This window comes from Mercenaria mercenaria, chromosome 7 (assembly GCF_021730395.1).
Source record: "Mercenaria mercenaria strain notata chromosome 7, MADL_Memer_1, whole genome shotgun sequence".
Classification (NCBI taxonomy): domain Eukaryota; kingdom Metazoa; phylum Mollusca; class Bivalvia; order Venerida; family Veneridae; genus Mercenaria; species Mercenaria mercenaria.
The window spans coordinates 43,189,141-43,211,579 of NC_069367.1; the positions used below are offsets into that span (position 1 = coordinate 43,189,141).

Consider the following 22,439-nt stretch of genomic DNA (forward strand, 5'->3'; position numbering starts at 1 on the left):
AATAGTCACTGAGAAATGGCTGTGGACGGACATTTTGTGGTATTTTTCAATAAATCAAGGGCAATAACTCTAAGGAAAATTGACCAATCAAAAAAAAAACTTGACGGGCATCATCGCAGTATGTTGGTGCATGTTTGTTTCAAGTTTCATAAAATTCTACCTGATAGTTACTGAGAAATGGCTGCGGATGGACGCACGCACGGATGTGACGGACGGACAACGCCATTTCAATACCCCCCTCCCGATTTCATCAGCGGGGGATAATAACTGAGATAAACTGAAAGTGCATCAAAACTTTAACCAAAGTGCAGATGCGGAAGGACGCCAACGCCGGGCAGAGTAGGATAGCTCTCCATACTTCGTATTGTTTTCCTATGTAAAATCAAGTGACCCCTGGGGCGGGGTCAATTTTGACCCTGGGGGTCATGATTTGAACAAATGTTGTAGAGGTCCACTAGGCAATGCTACACGTGAAATATCTAAGCTCTAGGCCTTTTGGTTTATTTTACGAAATTTTTTAAAGATTTTCATATTTAAAATCAAGTGACCCCCAGGGCGGGGTCAATTTTAACCCCGGGGTCATGATTTGAAAAACTTTAGTAGAAATCCACTAGGCAATGCTACATGTCAAATATCTAAGCTCTAGGGCTTTTGCTTTTTGAGAAGAAGATTTTTTAAGATTTTCCTATGTAAAATCAAGTGACCCCTGGGGCGGGGTCAATTTTGACCCCGGGGGTCATGATTTGAACAAATTTTGTAGAGATCCACTAGGCAATGCTACATGTGAAATATCTAAGCTCTAGGCCTTCTGGTTTATTTTTAGAAATTTTTTAAAGATTTTCATATGTAAAATCAAGTGACCCCTGGGGCGGGATCAATTTTGACCCCGTGGTCATGGTTTGAACAACTTTAGTAGAGGTCCACTAGGCAATGCTACATGTCAAATATCTAAGGTCTAGGACTTCTAGTTTTTGAGAAGAAGATTTTTTAAGATTTTTTAAGATTTTTCTACGTAAAATCAAGTGACCCCTGGGGCGGGGTAAATTTTGACCCCGGGGTCATGATTTGAACAAACTTGGTAGAGGTCCACTAGGCAATGCTTCCCACCAAATATCTAAGCTCTAGGGCTTCTGGTTTTTGAGAAGAAGATTTTTAAAGCTTTTCCTTTTGGTTGCCATGGCAACCAGAGTTCTGCATGGAATTCAATTCTTTGACCAATTTTTAAAGAAGACCATCCAAGGAACATCCCTGTGAAGTTTCATCAAAATTTGCCTGTTAGTTTAGGAGGAGATGTTGTTTAAAGGAAAGTGTGGACGGACGCCGGACGGTGAGCGATCACAATAGCTCACCCCGAGCACTTTGTGCTCAGGTGAGCTAAAAACAAGAAAGTAGGTCAGTAAGTCAAGGTCACAGTCAAATGACCCCTACTTTGGGACATCAGGTAATTTTAATTAAACAGTCTAGGAAATATGATCAGATAATTTTTGAAGTAGTTTTTCCAATATAACTCATATAACAAGTAACCCCAAGCGGGCCTCTTTTCACCCCAGGGGCATAATTTGAACAATCTTGGTAAAGGACCACTAGGCAATGCTACATACCAACTATCAAAGGCCTAGGCCTTATACTTTCAGGCAAGAAGATTTTAAAAGTTTTTTCCTATAAAGGTCAATGTAAACTTTGGGACCCCTGGAGCTGGTCCGCTTTTCACCCAAGGGGCATAATTTGAACAATTTTTGTAGAGGACCGCAAGGCAATGCTACATACCAAATATCAAAGGCTAGGTCTTGTGGTTTCAGACAAGAAGATATTCAAATGTTTTTCCTATATAAGTCTATGTAAAACTTGCAACCCCCGGGGCGGGGCCTCTTTTCACCCCTGGTGCATAACAATCTGTATAGAGGACCACTAGATGATGTCACAGCCTAAATATCAAGGCTCTACGCCTTGTGGTTTTGGACAAGAAGACTTTCAAAATTTTTCCTATATAAGTCTATGAAAACCATGTGACCCCCCAGGGTGGGACCATATTTGACCCTAGGGGGATAATTTGAACAATCTTGGTAGAGGACCACTAGATGATGCTACATACCAAATATGAAAGCCCAATGACTTGCAGTTTTGGACAAGAAGATTTTTTAAGTTTTTCCTTTCGGTTGCCATGGCAACCAGAGTTCTGTATGGAATTCAATTCTTTGAAAGATTTTGAAAGGGGACCACCAAAGGATCATTCCTATGAAGTTTGGTGTAATTCTACCCAATGGTTTTAAAGAAGATTTTTTTATAAATTGTTGATGGACGGACTACGGACGACGCACACCGCACGACAGACATTGAGCAGTCACAAAAGCTCACCATGAGTCTTTGGCTCAGGTGAGCTAAAAACTGAATGTGCCCCATGATCTTGAAGGACCAGAAAATATAACAACATAGAGTCCAAAGTGATTGGTAACCCTTACTGATCAGAATCAGATAGGAAAATATACTGTACTATGGTTAAAAATTCCAGTATGGGGAATGAATAATTCTGAAAACATATATTCTTGTATATTTTTTCATTTATTTTTGTTTGGATTTGAGTTTTTATAGTATCTTCTCTCATAACAGCATAAGGTACAAATGTTACACAATCAATACACAGAAAAAACAGCTTATGTTCCAACATAATCCATGGCATAGATTCAACATAATCCACGATATAGGAACAACTTTAGATTTCAAATAAACGAAATAATAAATAAGCTTTCACATTAAACTACATAATTATGTTATACATCACACTTCATATAAACATTTACTGAAAAATATATAACATATTACAAAAAAACTGTAACACGTTACATTTCATATAAACATTTACTGAAAAATGTAACATCTTACATTCAACATAAACATTTACTGAAAAATGTAACACATAACATTCAATATAAACATTTACTGAAAAATGTAGCATATTAGATTCCACATAAACATTTACTGAAAAATGTAACAAATTTCAATTCATAAAAATATTTACTGAAAAATGTTACATGACACATTTACAATAAACATTTACTGAAAAATGTAACACATTACTATCCATTTAAATATTTACTGAAAAATGAAGCACCTTATATGCTTTGCATATTTGGCAGCAGCTTAATATGAGCTGCTAAGTATTTACAATTTCAACTATGTGAAAAAAATGTGTTACCACACCACAGAAAACATCAATCAATCAAATTAGCCATATACAGCAGTTTTAGGTAAAACATTTCAAGTTAACTTAAAATAATAATTATTATGATTACAAAATATTTGGCAGTGTATATATTGATGCACATGTATATGTCTAAAATATATATCACCATACGAACAGTATATATTAAGTAATGCTAAATTAGGCCCTTCAGATCTTGAACATTTAGGTGGGAAAAAAAATAGAGGGAAAATGGCAATCTAAAAATAAAATGGTATGTATTCACTGTAAACAGTTTGTTCATTATGGACAAAATTACCTCAGTTATGTCACATTCTGCTAGATTCCATTTCAGTACTAGGTTATTTCATAGAAAGAACTGGGAATCTGACCACAGAAAAAGATTATAAGAACAGATGATGACATGATATTCTCTTCTGTGACAGAAGTTTAGAACATTCACCTTCCATCTGGATTAAACCTGTTACCTTTTCATTCATAGCCTTGCGCTGGACTAACTGGAACAAACATTTTGGCTTTCTGGTGACACACAAATATAATACTTCAACAAATAAACCACAGACAAACACACTAGTTTTCAGTATACTAAGAGAATCCTTTTTATATAATGAATGGACTTACTACTGTAGATTTAGCGGTCAAATTTTCAATGATTTTTCTGCCATCTTACTTGTTATAATCAAATTTCACTGCAGCCAGTGTCAACTATCAGTCTCAAACACGAAGGTAAACAGAACATGATTTAAGTTAACAATTTCTAAAAGGCTCAATATCTGTTGTACCAAAAGCTATATTTTCATTATTTAATCCATCAAAAAATAGACTAGTACAGAAAATATATGAAAAAAAGAAGATCAGCAGTTAGGCCTATCTTAACATCTGTAAAAATACAATTTTGGTACTGCAATCATTCAGGATATATTCAAAATTTTCAGTGTATTTCATCTTTTTAATGACTGAAAGAGCACAAAACTTTACAACAATACAGTCAAACCTGGGCTAGACCACACTTTAGCAGTGACCACCTGACCATTTATTTCATTTAACTTTTTAACATTTCCATTGTCTCTTATTTCAAGAACTGAACCACCTTAGAAGAAAAACAGTGGTCTCCATGGCAGAGATTTTATATACCTCAATCACTATACTTTAAAATCTGCATTTAACATTATAATAAAATGTATAATATTTGTGAAAATGAAATCAAGACAAGTAGAAATATAAATCAGATATATTCATTTAAGCCTTTCATGTTTATGACAAACTGGTTTCCTTCTTATAGCAGAAAAGTCCATAATATTAACCTTGAATCTGCTATATTTCTAAAACAGACCGGTCTATCATTCAGTTTGGGCAGTACCATTTATTTTTCAAATGGGTGTTCATTGAAAATTTACTGAATATCAAAAATTTACTGAATATCAAACAGTGCAGACCATGATAAGCCTGCACAGACGTGCAGGCTGATGTTGGTCTGCACTGGTCTGCACTGGTCAGAAAGGCTAAATCACTTGCCTAGAGAATGATAAAGGTTAATTATATTTCTGTCAGGAAATGGTCCATATCAACTATGGCATGAAATTATGCATGTATCATTTTAACTAAGCATGCATTTTAATGTTAAACATATTAACACATGCATAGTACATATTATTGCACATATCCAGTGAATGTCTTCACAGACATTCTTGAAAATATCTCCATCTATCTAAAATTGATATCTTCTAAAACCTTTTCACACTGCAGGAATTCCATCTGATAATAATCTACCACTGTATATATCATTTTTTGCACTAACGCAAGACAACTCTTGTCATGAAACTTCAGCAAATATACAAAAAAAGATGGATTGTTCCCCTTGAATAAAATTTTCATTGGTCGATTTATCCTCAAACTTATCAAGTTTGAAGGAAAAAATGAGAACACAATTTTCTGTAAAATATCTCTATCCCATCTGTATGAGATTTCTTGGTGCTGCTTTTTTTCCCAGTACTCTACATGTCTCTTCCCCACTGTTTGTTGTGAACACTTCAATATCTCTATTTAAAGTCAAAGTCTAAAAACTGAGGCTGAATTCATCTTTTAGATTTCTTTCCTCCTCCAAATTTAAACCAGCCTTTCTTTTTATCATGTTTTTGTGAGATTCTATGACGAGGTAGAGTAGCATAGGTAAAGTCTTTCAAGTCTTTCTGTGACATAATCTGTCCATGTGATGTTCGACCTCCGGACTGCTTGTCTGAAAAATTGATTATTTATGTGTGTTTCAAATATCGTTTAAGAATTTATATATTTGAGAAGCGTATTTTAATTAATTTAAACACATCAAAGAGGCTAAATGTCTTGTTGAATTATTTTACGATGGAGCTGACAAAGAGCTTTTTTTTCAGCAAGTAACCAATCATCTACAGTATTTTATGCTGCTCTGTCTTTGATCAAACACTATAACATTATACATGGGTAGATTTAAATCATTGCTTGTTTAATCAAAAATAAACATGGACTTTCATATCAATTATCTCTTATCATGTATTTATTGCATTTAAGAAAGTCTCAAAATGTTTGTGAACTACACTAAAGGACTGTTTCCTCAACTTTCAAATGTTTATGTTACAGCCTATATTCTACATCAAGCACTTCCATGAAAACAATACTTGTGAAGTTTCAAAACTTTTAAAATTCCATGTTACAAAATAATGATGGACAGCATTAGCTGAACAACTTTCAAATGCAATCAATCAAAAGAGTTACATACCTTTTAAATGTGACTGGGACCTGACTTTGTTTAAAACAGTTTGCTTCCAATGGTCTGGGACACAAAAATCTACAAGTAACAATGAAAACAAAAATTATCGTCTATTTCAGTTAAAAGCATCCAAGGAATTTGCAATCAAAATATTATCAGTCACAAGAATAACATTGGCATGGGACTGAACTCAACCTGTTCACTAACGGTCTCAACCTGTTCACTAACGGTGGTTTAACCACTGAGCTAACTAAACAGGTCATGCAGACATGAAATATAAGTCAGCAGTGCTCAAGTGGTTTTTAATATGTTAGCAGCTTGACTTGGAAGCAGCAGCTCAAATTGAAATTCTTATATGAAACCATCAAGCTATAATAAATCAGTAAAAGCTAAATTAATAATTACCATTTTCTTGATCTTCAAGCACCCGCTGTCTCTCATCTCTAATTGCCTTTAGCCATGACTGTTTGACAGCCTCAGATTTGGCATAAACAAGGTACCATTTATCTCTGTGTGTCTCATGAAACTTCCATGCATGTTTTACTGTCACATTATACTGACTATCTGTAACAAACATAAAACAAAATGTGTCATACATAAATCAATCACACACAGAGATACTTGTGTCTAAAAATAGTAGAATTTGATCCAATACGAGTACAGCATCTGTAAATCAGAAGATAAGTTGTTAATAACAACATCACTGTTAGTAGTCCACATATCTATTTCTTGTATTTGTTGTACTCTGATACACCATATTGTGTTTAGTATTTTGATACACTATTCTGTGTTTCATATTTGATACACCATATAGTGTTTATTATTTTGATATACCATAATGTGTTTAGTATTTTACTACACCACAATGTGTTCGTATTTTGATATACCATACAGTGTTTATTATATTGATATACCATACTGCTGATACTGATCCAAGAAAATTAAAACTCTTAATTTGATGGAGGATTTAAACAGAATGATGTCTGTGTACCATTCTTTTTAATATGGTTTACAATATCACAGTATTTACAATGCCCCTTTTCAATCCAAAGATTTAATTGCAGAAGTCTGTTTTAGTTAATTCAAATTCAACTAAGAGATAAATAACCCCATTAGGATGTAGTGACTTATTCTTTACTATAAATAAGCAATGCAGTGTGATTAAATTAATTAAAACACACATTTGCTGTATATCATACTGATATATGATATGGTTTCAACTGTTTTGATCTTTTTTCTTTGAAGTACAGAAATATTTCCATCTTCTACATTAATAAGATTTTTATCAATTATGACTATTTATTAACTGATCAAGTGATACAGATTCTAATCAATACCACACACTAGCCTAACTGTGAAGAACTACCTTAAAGTTAAACAATGAAGTACAAACCTTTTCCATCAGGTATATCTACAATATCACAGTGATCTAGATCTATCCTTCCTTTATAGCTGAATACATGTCGCTTGAGCAACTCCTGCCAAATATATGTTTAAAACTGAATAAAATTAACATATACAAGTTATTACCAGTAAATCTAAAGACTCTAAAAACAAAATACGCATTTCAAATACTTTTAAATACATTTTATTTATTGTTTAATTCAATGTAACAGATTAAGATGTCTGATAAGAACTTATACAAATGTAAAATTAAAACAGTATTCAAATCAATTTTTGAATTGTCTCCCTTACATTGCTAAAACAGTTTATTACATTTTTTCAAGAAAATTCATAATACTCTACAAATATGAAACTGATAAAAATTTTTGTCACAAATGAAAAATATATATATGCTATATAACAATAATAATGTAACAATAAGAGTACGTAGAAACATTACCAGTGATTTAATCCCCCAACCCTTATTATGCTGGACATGATTGATTCTGCCTTTGCGACCAGTGTAGATCATGATCAGCCAGCACATCCACGCAGTCTGATTATGATCTGCACTGTTCGTTATTTGGTCAATATCTTTTTGGTAAGCACCCCTTTTAACAGTTAATGGTAATGACCAAACTGATAGACAGACAAGTTCATTATAGAAATTTAGCAGGGTAAGGGCTAAAAACTGTACTAAAACTCACCTTTTTACAATAAACAACTTGATGATCAAAGAGGAAGAAAAAGCGCTCCTGTGACCAACCAGCTGTGTTGATTTTGTTCAACTCTCCTGACAATATCAACTCAGAACTCCCTTCTAGAAGGTCAGGACCCTAAAGTGTACAAAAATGTCTTCTTGCTTCATTTCAAGTATTAATTAATAAACAGAGGTCTGTATATTTCAATGAAAAACTCAAATATATATTACTATGGAACAATCAATATTTCTTTATACTGATGTGTAAACTTTTATGTTTGGTGTGTTATCTCATTCTAATGCGAGTCTTTCCATTTACAAGTTAATTAAAACTGATTTATTCAATTACACTCAGCCTATGGAACAAATGTGTATCATTGATAAGTGTGAACTAGTATGTAGTAAGGTTATTCCATGTAGACTAGTATTTAGTAAGGTTATTTTAAAAATGTAAACTAGTATGTAGTAAGGTTTTATTTAGGCATCCGGAAATATATATTTGTTCTTTCCCATTTTAGTACAATTCTAAATTTGTGCAATCTCTCGACTGCAGAACTTGTGCATATTTCTCCATACAAAATTAATTATCTATAACTGTTAAGTTAAGTAAGACATACCTCCCAGTCTACTACAGAATGCTGCCACACTGCGATCTTTTCTATACTTTCCATTTTTCTCTTCCGTTCATTGATCAATGTGGCAATTTTTCTCATGGCAGCTAAAGCATCTTTTACCATCATATAGTCTGGATGGTCTGGGGGCGTGTATTTTAAGAGTTCGGCAAGTTGTAATGGATATTTACAGATCTTTTGGACGGGGGTAAGCAGGAAGCCTTCCAATGGAATTTCAACAAGTTCTTGTAGAAGTCTGCAAGCCTGTAACACAAAAAAAATGTCAACAGAGTTAGAAACATGTTTCAGAATTATGATTATGCATTTATAATAAGCAAATATCACTTAGTATCAACAGCAGGTATATAAACATGGGCATGTACAAGTTCTAGATAATTATCTTAATCTGACGGGGTTTTTTATATTGTCATAAAAGGTTTCAGGCTTTACAGTGAAACACTTAATATGTCTGGGCTTCATTTACATTCACATAATTATAGTGTGTTTAGCGCTGTCTCTTAAAAAGCGGTTAATTTATAAGCTGAACCTTTCTGCCAATCAACTGTTCCGTACAAACAAGATAAACTAAATGTTTAAATGTGACATGGAGATAAGAGAAAATCTTTGTAATTTCCAGTACTAACAAGATAAAATACGTGTTTAGATGTGACACGACAAAAAATCTTGGGAGAACAGGGCCTGAAGCCAGAGTACAAATAAACTAAAATCCTCCTGCATCATAATTCAGCATTTTAACATTTAGCCTGCTGGCGACAAGTGATTCTGCCTTTGCGACTAGTGCAGAGCAAGATCAGCTTGCACTTCTGTGCAGGCAGATCTTGGTCTGCACCGTTTGCTATTCAGTCAGTAAATTTTCAATGAACACCCCTTCGAATAATAGATGGTATTGCCCAATTTGAATGATGGACCAGTCCATTTTAGAAATTTAGCAGGTTTAGACCTGAACTCAGAAACAACCAATCAGATGACAGAACATGTCTTACCCTGATAAATATTTGTTTCAAAATTGAAATATCCAAAACTGGCAGGGTTATCATTCTCTCATCTATATGATTCTAACAAAAGAGAAAGGAATTCCAAAGAATCCATTATAAACAGACGAGACAGTGGGATAATTTTGATAGCAAATGAAACATCACGAAAAAACAGAATTGCTGCACAAATGCCTGTCTTGTTAAAATACTTAATCATTTTTTTTTTCTACACCAGCATGCAAAGTCTGAGAATTGATAATAGAAACAAAAAGCTTACCTCAAAGAAGTGCTTATATTTAGAATCTTTACAAAGTTCATCAAGTTCTTCACAAGCGGACGGATGGTTGTTACAGTAATCTGAATAGATCTCAAAACCTCGCTCCTGAAATAATAAATACATTACATTAAGTCATGTATAGTAATGCAGCTTCACCCCTTTTCATTCTTTCTGTTATAAGAGCCCCACCCTCCTACTGTTTTTCTGTTTGTCAACAGCATTCTTGACACAGCATCCACACATGACAACTGAAGTGGGGCCTGAACTCACAGTATTCACATTTCCCAATACAACTTCAAGAGCTTTTGCAATTCATAAACTTCTAGACAGCTATTGCAATACTGCGAATTTCATGAAACGAAGAAAATTTATAGTATTAAAAACTATACATTCTCTCAAATCAAAATATTTAACAGAAATGTATATTCAATGAATATAGGTGCCCCTCACCATAAAGGTTTGTCCATAAACAGGTTCTTTCAAATAGCCATGACTCTGAAATTTACTACTCCTTGAAAAATTCCACTTTGTGACAACTTAGATCAGTTCACCACACATACAGATGGACAAACAAGGGCAAATCTGTATTAACCCTCATCATGCTGAATACAATTGATTCTGCCTTTGCGAACAGTGCAGATCATGATCAGCCTGCACATCTGTGCAGTGTAATCATGATCTGCACTCTTGCCATTCAGTCAGTATCTTTTTGGTAAGCACCCCTTTAAACAGTTAATGGTAATGTCTAAATTGAAACATGGACAAGTTCATTATAGAAATTTAGCAGGGTAAGGGTGAACCCCTGACCCAAATTTAGAGGCAACATATCTATTATACTTACATTATCAAGGAAGCACTGGCCTATCTCACTAAGATGGGGACAAACGTCTATACACATTTCTAGTTGAGACACAAACTTCTGAGCAAAACTGTATATCTTTTCAATGTTGCCAAATATCAACAATATCCGTTCCTCCGGAAACATCTCCGTTCTTTTTCTCGCGTGCTGGATATAACCCTGAAATAGACGATAAAAAAGTTCACACGTATACAGATATAACAAATAAACGCTTTATTTACAGCTATTTTAATACTGGGAACAAGTGTTGTAGATGTAAGCAGACATGTTCTTTGGCAAGAAAACAGATGAATAAAATGCAATTTACTGGTGTACGTGAGCATATTCACAGCACATTTAGATCCTGTATCTATATACTTATCAAGATTGCTTGCTAGAACAAGTAAAATCAAGCTATAAGAAAATGATACGAGTTACAAATATAAAATCCAAACTTATTTTTTTTACAGCAGAAATCAAGTTAAATAATGGAAGTGTTAAATCTAATAGTCTCTGTGGATGTTTTACCATTGGCATTTTATATTGCTATGTAAATAATAATTACCTCACTGAAAGACAGATACCATCAAGGCTTTTAAGTCTGACATTAAATAATGGGGAAAAAAAAAAAAAAAAAAAAGAGTCAAAAATTGCCTTGCTACGTGAAAACTGACATCCCCCAGAAAAGCAATCTAAAGCCATTAATGGTAAGATAGGGCTTTTTTGAATTTCATCAAACAAAAATAATTTCCCATTCTACATTCTGTTTTTATAAATAAGTCATTTACAGCATAAACCCTCCTCATATCTTACCTCGACAACATCTTTAAGATGTTTGACGTATTCTCTTTCTGCATTTATAATCTCATTGACTACGTTACTTCTAGCCTGGTTCTTGTTAAACATGCTGATACGTCGTAATTTTGGACTAGTCGTAAGATTATCTTGTATGGTAGAATCAAGGTCAAGGTCGTCATCTAGTTGGTCCTGATTTACACGGATCTGAAATACCAGAATGTAACATTTCTTATCTTTACCGTAACAGTGGAAAGCCAAAGATTGAACTCCTCTAACCAACTGAAAAATGAAAAATTTACGTAAAAATTTTGATATCATTTTTTAACAAGAGGACCATGATGGTCCTGAATCGCTCACCTATCCCCACATGACCCAGTGTTGAACTGAGTATGAAGTCGTTATTTCTATTATTTGACATAGTGACCTAGTTTTTGAGCACATGTGACCTGGATATCATCAAGATAAAAAATTCTGACCAATTTTCATGAAGATCCATTGAAAAATATGACCTCTAGAGAGATCACAAGGTTTTTCTATTATTTGACCTAATGACCTAGTTTTTGAAGGCACGTGACGCACTTTTGAACTTGACCGAGATATCATTCTCACCAATTTTCATGAAGATCTCATGAAAAATATGGCCTCTAGAGAGGTCACAAGGTTTTTCTATTTTTCGACCTACTGACCTAGTTTTTGAACGCACACAACCCAGTTATGAACTTGACCTAGATATCATCAAGCTGAACACTCTCACCAATTTTCATGAAGATCCATTGAGAAATATGGCCTCTAGAGACATCACAAAGTTTTTCTATTTTTAGACCTACTGACCTAGTTTTTGACCGCATGTGACCCAGTTTCGAACTTGACCTAGATATCATCAAGATGAACATTCTGATCAATTTTCATGAAGATCTCTTGAAAAATATGGCCTCTAGAGAGGTCACAAGGTTTTTCTATTTTTAGATCTACCGACCTAGTTATTGACCGCACGTGACCCAGTTTTGAACTTGACTTAGATATCATCAAGGTGAACATTCTGACCAATTTTCATAAAGATCCCATGAAAAATATGGCCTCTAGAGAGGTCACAAAGTTTTTCTATTTTCAGACCTACTGACCTAGTTTTTGATCCCACGTGACCCAGTTTCAAACTTGACCTAGATATCATCAAGGTGAACATTCTGACCAATTTTCATGAAGATCCATTGAGAAATATGGCCTCTAGAGAGGTCACAAGGTTTTTCTATTTTTAGACCTACTGGCCTAGTTTTTGACCCCACGTGACCCAGTTTCGAACTTGACCTAGATATCATCAAGGTGAACATTCTGACCAATTTTCATGAAGATCTCTTGAAAAATATGGCCTCTAGAGAGGTCACAAGGTTTTTCTATTTTTAGACCTACTGACCTAGTTTTTGACCGCACGTGACCCAGTTTCGAACTTGACCTAGATATCATCAAGATGAACATTCTGACCAACTTTCATAAAGATCCCATGAAAAATGTGACCTCTAGAGTGGTCACAAGCAAAAGTTTACGCACGCACGCACGCACGGACGACGGACGCCACGCGATCACAAAAGCTCACCTTGTCACTTTGTGATAGCATTTAATAGTGTAATTTCTAGTATCCAATTGTCAGGACCCATGTGAAAATTTCTTACTGGCTTAAGGTACAGACTGGGTTATCCTGAGTGCAGAAAAATGTACAAACATGTTTTGTGTCACACATTCATCTGGTGCACTTTTTGTGAGGGAATTATGTACAGTGGTTGATTCTCATCTTAACAGTGTCTATTAATTCATTCATAATAAATAACGGTTTATATACATTTCCTCATTCTAGGGACAGAGGTCACAAAGTACCTTAAATTAATTAAATTTACAAATCAATATCAAAATGCATATCAGTTAACAATAAACTTTAATTTCTTATTTGAAAATTAAAACAATTATATCCACCACAAAAATTTTATAAACATATTGTATTAAGAAGCTAGCAAAATTAACTGGTAGAGAAATTAATTGGTATAATAAATCTGTCTGAATTATATAAATAGATTTTGCAGACGGGCAATCTGATCTTAACTTACTGCACCATAAATAACTTTTATCAATACAGTGCAGTATCAGAGAACAAATACATCACAACACTTCAATTATCTTTGAAATTAATACTTCAGCAAAGTAATAAATTTAGACCTTGAAAGCATATAGCAAGACTGTTTCAAAATGAGTTCTCTCCCTTTATACACAGTTTATCAGCAGCACTAATTACTTTGTCCAAGGCATCTGTGCCAATACTAGGGTCTTAACTTCCTTAGTATTATCCTCTATGGATATTACTACTTCATATTTGCTCCATCTAGGTAACGCCATATGGACCCAAAAAAGTACATATTGTGAATAGTACAATCCTGACAGCATAAATTAACTTCTATCTAAAGAGATTTTTCAGAAAGAAGCCGGAACTATTTTCTTTCAAACTGACTTTGTCCTCGATCCATATAAATTTTTACTTCCACCTCTGTGTAAGTCTACAGCTGTAAAATGAATACCAACCCTGACAAAAGTGGCCGGAAACCAACCCTCCCTGTCGTCTATGACACCAAACCACCAGTCCTTATCTGCCATGTCGAGCACTTCTATAACATCTTGAGCTCGGAACCCTAGTTCTTCAGGATCCATGGTGATGTGGTCCCATAACGCTTCGGCATAAGTCAGGTTGTCCTCGTCCTGAAATATATTTATCATGCTTATGCTAATTTTATCTTCTAAATTTAATGTCAAATGCACTCACTTACTCCCATTAAACGTATAAACAAACAAGAAATATTCTTTGGATACATAACACTTTAAGGCACTTTAGCCAGATAAAACATTCTGGTTTGGTACTTGATTAGAATTTTCGAAAAAAAAAATCAAATCAATCAGTTCAAATCTATATATTTTGCATTATCTTTGCACTAGTATTACTTAACCAAGCACTACCAAGTGTGCAGACACTATGATCGGCTCTTTCCTGCTACACTATATTTGTCAGAGTTTTTTATGCCTACACAAATTACCGGTAAATGCATTATGATATAACAAAGACAGCTTTTTCACAACTTTTGCAGTTACAAATATCCTTCTACCTCGTTATCTAATTACAGAAAGAATCATATCACATAAGCCATAACATCCTACCAAGACGAGATGAAGTCTCCTGGTAATTCTCATTGTGTCCAATGCCGTTTCATTTTAGCAAACAAAATATATATATATATATATTCATATAACCCAACCACAGAGATGGGGTACTATTTTCTACTTTAAAAACATCTGGACTCATACAATCTATAAGCCAGCTATCTGGTCAACCAGTCAATGATCAGGCACACTTATCGATGCAAATTTCAAGCACCGAAGAGGCAGATCAAACGATAATCCTTAAATAGTATTATTAAATCACGATTGTCTATAAAAGTACACTACTTGTGCACATTTCAAATAAGACAAACATAAAAGAATAATTTTGAAGTGCATATGTAAGTAGTAGTAAAAATTTCGGTTTATATAACATAAATAAACAAAGAGTAATTGTGTGTGAATAACTTCTACCACTTCCTGCGTAATAATTTTGGAGACTCAAGTGCTCCCCATTAGTATGTTAACAGGCCAGCAGGTCAAAATAATTCAAGTCGCTATAGATTTTGACATCTTACGACCAACTTGAGAGTACAGTAATACTTCTACTATATCTACAACTGCATGTTACAAACGGGACTACTTGAGGACTTTGCGTCACTGATTTTGGTGATAATTAGAAACTTCACAACTCTTAGAAAACTAGAACACGAAGTAATTATTAAAACAGATCTATATCAAATGAGTAAATCACTTCATATAAGCTTTAATAACTCAGTTTTATTTTTGGATATTGACAGTACAGCTTCCTCCATATTAGGTAAAAGGATCTATTTTGAATTAGATGATAATCTGTAAGTTGAAAAGTGGTGAAATCTTAAAGCCTTTTCAGTCCCACTTTTTGACATCCCTCATAATGGGAATAACAATTAGTCCATAACAAGTACAGTTTTATACTCATCATATCCTAAGCCCACCACCTCATCTTAGCCCAAACCCACTACCTCCTGGGGACGGTGTTTGAGTTTAATGCATTTATATATTTACTTTCTAATGTTAGGGTTCATAATCCTTATGTTAGGCTTAGAAAAAGTTTGATAAGGATCCTAACTGATTCATTTATATTTTGTTCTAGAATTTTAGGAGTTAAAAGTTTATGATATTTAGTTTAGTTTAAAACAATCGTCAATCAAATCCTGCTTAACCTAACACATAGGGACCAGTAAAACTTGTTTTGGTGTGAAAGATACTGGCCCCTGTGTGACACTAAAAAAAAGAATAAATTCTGAGATCAAAATGTACATGTACAAGGAAAATTAATCTGTAATAGTCATTGATTCATTATAATTAACTGTATTTTACTGGCAAACGTGAAAATGAATAGACAAAAATATTTAAGATGATCATTTGATGTTTAATATCTCATCTATTGTGTACAAGAAATCTTCCTTTCCATTGTAATATAAAAGTCTAAAGCCAGAAAATGTCACTTACTAATCTCTTTAATTTATTATTTATATGTCAACTTTCACCAGCAGTTAAAAGTACCTATGTACTACTTTCTTGTAATTAAGCAAATAGCGCAGCTTTTCACTTTGTACTTTTTACAAACCTATACAATGCCACCTTATAACAAGAGCACCGCCTTGCGGGTGCTGACGCTCATCTGATTTTTTTGTATAATAGAAATATTGTCCTACCCATGATTTTCTAAGTCTAAAAAGGGCCATCACTCTTGCAAAAAGCAGGATATAGAACATAAAACTTAACCAAGAAAACTGATTTTCTAAGTCCAAAAGGGGCAATAATTCTTGCAAAAAGCAAGATGGAGTTATGTTTCTTGATGTACAGGGTCTGCTTATGATGGTGAACAAGAGTTGCAAGTTTTAAAGCAATAGCTTTGATAGTTTAAGAGAAAAAGTTGACCTAAACATAAAACTTAACCAAGAAATCTGATATTTTCTAAGTCCAAAAGGGGCCATAAATCTTGCAAAAAGCAGGATGGAGTTATGTTTCTTGCTGTACAGGGTCAGCTAATGATGGTGAACAAGTGTTGCAAGTTTTAAAGGAATAGCTTTGATAGTTTAGGATAAAAGCTGACCTAAACATAAAACTTAACCAAGAAAACTGATTTTCTAAGTCCAAAAGGGGCAATAATTCTTGCAAAAAGCAAGATGGAGTTATGTTTCTTGATGTACAGGGTCTGCTTATGATGGTGAACAAGTATTCCAAGTTTCAAAGCAAAAGCTTTGATAGTTTAGGAGAAAAGTTGACCTAAACATAAAACTTAACCAAGAAATCTGATATTTTCTAAGTACAAAAGGGGCCATAAATCTTGCAAAAAGCAAGATGGGGTTATGTTTCTTGCTATACAGGGTCAGCTTATGATGGTGAACAAGTATTCCAAGTTTCAAAGCAATAGCTTTGATAGTTTAGGAGAAAACCTGACCTAAACATAAAACTTAACCAGGCAACGCCGACGCAGACGCCGACGCCGACGCCGACAACCGCTCAAGTGATGACAATAACTCATCATTTTTTTTCAAAAAATCAGATGAGCTAAAAATGTTTAAGATGTGGAGAGAAAAACAATTCATTGTTTATACCCAGGCCACAAGTATGAAAAGGAATGAACAGTGTTAAGATATGGAATGAACAGTGTCTGAAAAGGTTGGAAGCAGAATGTCCCAATTTAGGGGAAAAAAAACGTTTTACCTTGAACCAATCAGTGTCATGCTTTGTAATTGAAACAGATACATTTCTCATACACTCGGTGTCTGTATCTTTGTAAGAATTTCTGCCACACTGCTGTCAAGAACATTTTACAATCAAGACCTTATTTTTCAAGTAAGGAGGGATTCCAGTTGAGTATTGGAACACAAACCTCCTAAAATCCATTAAAGGGTTTCTAATAAAAAACAAAAAACAACAAGAGCTGTCACTAATGGTGACAAATGCCCCCCCGCAGCGCCTTGACCTTTGACCTGGTGATCTTGACCTGGTGACCCCAAAGTCAGTAGGGGTCGTGTACTCAATAATTACTATCAGTATGTGAAGTTTGAAGGTCCTGGGTGCAGTGGTACGCGAGTAAGGTGCCTTCATGCAAAAAGTTAACATTGTGACGAACGAACAAACAGACAGACAGTTGAAAACTAATATGCCTCCCTTCGGGGGCATAAAAAACTGGCCCTTTGAAGACTTGCACAGCCAGTAGTCAGGAAACATGTGTTTTACCTACACGTTGTAGGTACTGGTCAGTTACGTACCTCGTCCATGGCTGTAAGCTGACTGCTGGACGACTGGATGCTCACACTTCTTTCCTGTAGACTGGCCTGATCAAACGAAAGGTCAGATTCGTCTGACAGGGTGTCAATGTCCATGTGCCGAGACAAACTGTCTAAATGGAAGTCTGTAAAAGAACAAACAACTGAATCAAATTAGAATTTTAGCATTTTTTTCTACCATCTGTCATTGTTAATTTTAAGCCTAGCAAAAAGCAATCCTTCATACTGTGCTGCTGTTTTACAAAACAGGTACAACTGAGAACTTTTACACTCTTCTACGAAGCTTATTTGATATACACCAGGTCTTCAAGCCATTTTTTTTACCTCTACTACATATCAATTACATAGACATTGTTTTCATATATTTTCATTTACTTACTTAGTAGCCTCTTTTCAGTTAAAAAAAAAGTGTTAAAAAATAGATTTACAATTGCCTGTTGTCACCTTTATTAATCAGCCACTTGTCTTAAGCAGTCAATTAACTTTTCGAACCGACAATATGTTCTAAATTGCACCTCCTTAAAAAGTCACCGGTATCAAACAGTCACCTTAAGCAGCCATTTGTATTAAGCAGCCACCTGCCTTATCCCTTACTATGCTAAATTTCTATAAAGAACTTGTCCAATGAACTTGTCCATCTTTCAATTTGGACAGTACCATTAACTGTTAAAAGGGGTGCTTACCAAAAAGGAACCAGCTAAATAGCGAACAGTACAGATCATGATCAGACTGCACGGAAGTGCAGGCTGATCATGACCTACACCGGTGACAAAGGCAGAACCAGTCGTGTCCAGCATGCTAAGGGTTAAGCACCAATTTGAGCCAGTCCCTTAGGTCTGACTGTAGTATATAATACAATAATTATTTAAGTTTTGTTTTCAGCACATGACTCTATAAACCCCTATATTCTATTTTCAACTATCTAATGAAATGATGAAATAAGGAAATTACATTTGTCAAAAACAAATTTTGATTTAATTTTTTTTTAAATGAGAACATTGCATTTTTCAGAGTATTAAAATCAAAACAGCAGTTACATAATAAACAAAAAAAAAACCCCCACAAAATCAGTGGAAACTAGAAAATGCTTTTGTAAAAAAGCGCATGTCTCCCCAAATGCAAAGTCCTATAGGCACGAAGTCAATAGGGGTCAGGAGCGAAAGTCAACGAGACACTGATGGTTGGCTGCAATAGGGATCATCTACTTGGCATGTCCAGACATCCCGCTAAATTTCAACACTAGTGGCCTAGTGGTTCTCAAGTCACTGTTCAGGCTCCTGTGACCTTGACCTTTGATCAAGTGACCTCAAAATAAATAGGGTCATCTACTCTGCATGTCCAATCATCCTATTAAGTTTCAACATTGTAGGTCAAGTGGTTCTCAAGTTATTTCAAAAAATGATTTTTACATGAACAGGTCACTGTGACCTTGACCTTTATTAGACTGACCCAAATCAATAGGGGTCATCTACTCTGCATGTTCAATCATCCTATGAAGTTTCAACATTCTGGGTCAAGTGGTTCTCAAGTTATTGATCGGAACTGGTTATCAATGTTCAGGCCCTGTGACCTTGACCTTTAACGGAGTGATCCCAAAAACAATAAGGGTCATTTACTCTGCATGAACAATCATCTATGAAGTTTCAACATTCTGGGTCGAAGGTTCTCAAGTTATTGATTGGAAATGGTTTTCCATGTTCAGGCCCCTGTGGCCTTGACCTTTAACAGAGTGACCCTAAAATCATTAGGGTTCATCTACTCTGCATGACCAATCATCCTATGAAGTTTCATCATTCTGGGTCAAGTGGTTAAGTTACTGACCGGAAATGGTTTTCAATGTTCGGGCCCCTGTGACCTTGACCTTTCACAGAGTGACCCCAAAATCGTTAGGGGTCATCTACTCTTAATGACCAATTATCCTATTAAGTTTCAACATTCGGGGTCAAGTGGTTCTCTAGTTATTGATCGGAAATGGTTTTCAATGTTCAGGCCCCTGTGACCTTGACCTTTGATGGAGTGACCCCAAAAACAATAGGGGTCGTCTACTCCAGCAGCCCTACAACCCTATGAAGTTTGAAGGTTCTAGGTCAAATGGTTCTCCAGTTATTGCTCGGAAATGAAGTGTGACGTACGGACGGACGGACGGATGGACGGACAGGGCAAAAACTATATTTCTCCTGGGGGAGACATAATTAATTCCTGGTGGATGTTTCTAATTTACAGTATCATAGAATCAAATTAATGTCAGTAAAAACTAAAACTTGTATTTTTTATCTGATTTTCTGCTGAATTACACCACTGATGTATTGGAAGAGTAATAGAGGTTATGTTTTCACATGCAAGATGAAGATCTTCCCTTCAAACAACTCTACATATCAACTGTAAATATTAATGATTTGTCCACAAAATAATTACAGAAATGTTCACATTACATAAAATAGATGGAAATAAAATTTATTGGGCAATATCGGAGAATTTCTGATAAACATGATGTTTATTTTACAGGAAAGAATTCAGAAACAACCGAGAAGGGATTATTTTAAACACTTGTTCTTGTTTTCAATATGTATTCAAATATATTTTAATTTGAATTTTTTTATGAGTAAAACAGCTTAGTTTTGTTGAATCTGGTTCAAGCTTGATTGTGATGAAAGCTTTAAGACTATTTGAACCACTCTAGAGTTTGCTTTGGGCTCAAACCCATCCCCTCAATACTGATCAGTTGTTAACTGGAATTACAAGATTTTCTTATTGACAAGGAATACCTGCCATAAAATAAATACTCTTAGAAAAAAAGATAAAATCCACAACATTTATTAAATCCAACTGAACTCACTTCAAATATACTTCTCTATTCTGATAAAAATTTATTTTAACTATTGCCAACTTGTTTTATTCACTTTTAAAAAATAAATAATATTACAATGCAAATCTTGAAATAGGATGACATGTCAGTGTAATTTCTAATTCTTACGCTTAACAATTTCAAATGAGGCTCGTAAGTTTATATATCACCATAATACTATGCAATTATAATGAAACGTCTATTTACGTATATTTAATTTTGGATACAAGGCCAAATAAAGTTATCTAGATTATCACGATGCTCTGTTGGTATGCAGGTACTTTTTTTCCTTCTTTTTTTTTTTCAAACGAAGTACACAGAAAATATATAAAAATTCATATAAATACATGTGTTTAACAGAAATAAAAAGGTATTCATCACTAGACATCGAATATTCCCATCCTGGAATAGAAATATTTAGAAGAAAATTGGATTTTTTTTTAACTGTTGCGGGAGGGAGTCGTGGGGAAAGTGGGGCTAGCAAAAACATGGTAAGTGGTCAATATATATGATTGGTTAGGCCACTAGAAACATACCTATATTTAGAGAAAATGTTTACCAGACGGGTATAATCTATAATCTATGTAAGATCTATCGTAAGAACAACAAGTTTTCTTTACCATTGATTAGATATTCTGTGCAGTCTGATTACTCAGATTCAAAATACTGTTAAAACCATTCTCTTTAAAAACACTTAATCTAGGTATCTCTGTTTACTTGTATTGGTGCATGTATATATATGTACACAATACGTGGAAAACAAAACACTTCTTTGTCTAGAAATTTTGATAATAAAGAACTTATATATATATATATATATCATAACTTTTCAAAACCTATATATGTTTGTATTTGTCTAAGAGTAATTTAAAGGTATTGCATTTCCACTACCACAGCTTCCTTACAGCCACACCAGTGGTAACTATGTCAAAAATATTTTCTTGGCCTGAACGTTAATCCATTCTATATTGCCATTAATTCATAAGTTGAAAGTGTGATAATTCAATATTTGCCCAATCCCTATAAAATGAGACAATGAGGATAAGCCTGGTGAAGGATTATCCATTTAATATAGGTATGATTAATCTGTAGGGGGTATAAAGGCAGAAATAATTAGATTATTGATGACTGTTTATTTGTTAATCCAAGTGGTATTCTATCGTAATAATAGGTATAGATTACTTTTCTATGACATCAAAAGGTCAGATTGCCTTATTCTGTAACTGAAGAAACTAGAAGTCACTACTGTAGTGATTTGCCACTATAACGGTAGCTTAGGATAAATTAGCCGCGCCATGAGAAAACCAACATCGTGGCTTTGCGACCAGCCTGCCCATCCGTGCAGTCTAGTCTGGATCCATGCTGTTCGCTAACAGTTTCTCTAATTGCAATAAGCTTTGAAAGCGAACAGCATGGATCCTGACCAGACTGTGCGGATGCGCAGGCTGGTCTGGATCCATGCTGGTCGCAAAGCCACTATGTTGGTTTTCTCATGGCGCGGCTCAAATATCTTGTGGATATATGATGAAAACTGATGTAATAGCAATATCTTGTTTCAAAAATTAAGGCATATATGCAGAAGTGTTTTATTTTGCATACTCCAGTGATTTCATCTGTGCCGACAAAACTCGCCT

At 34.6% G+C, this 22,439-nt stretch overlaps 1 protein-coding gene across 2 annotated transcripts in view; it reads right to left on the reverse strand.

Moving 5' to 3' along the window:
• Positions 1 to 2,538: 2,538 nt before the first annotated feature.
• The window catches only part of LOC123554283 (uncharacterized), a 92,406-nt gene continuing 72,505 nt past the window's right edge, over positions 2,539 to 22,439 (reverse strand). For both annotated transcript variants that reach the window (XM_053548279.1, XM_053548278.1), the window contains 11 exons: positions 17,943 to 18,085; positions 14,110 to 14,283; positions 11,560 to 11,748; positions 10,750 to 10,926; positions 9,909 to 10,013; positions 8,643 to 8,900; positions 8,033 to 8,161; positions 7,336 to 7,420; positions 6,348 to 6,506; positions 5,952 to 6,020; positions 2,539 to 5,435 (listed from right to left, as the gene is read on the reverse strand). In XM_053548279.1, coding sequence (XP_053404254.1) covers positions 5,275 to 5,435; positions 5,952 to 6,020; positions 6,348 to 6,506; positions 7,336 to 7,420; positions 8,033 to 8,161; positions 8,643 to 8,900; positions 9,909 to 10,013; positions 10,750 to 10,926; positions 11,560 to 11,748; positions 14,110 to 14,283; positions 17,943 to 18,085 — 1,649 coding nt within the window. In that variant the 3' untranslated portion in view covers positions 2,539 to 5,274. The remainder of the gene's footprint in view (positions 5,436 to 5,951; positions 6,021 to 6,347; positions 6,507 to 7,335; positions 7,421 to 8,032; positions 8,162 to 8,642; positions 8,901 to 9,908; positions 10,014 to 10,749; positions 10,927 to 11,559; positions 11,749 to 14,109; positions 14,284 to 17,942; positions 18,086 to 22,439) is intronic.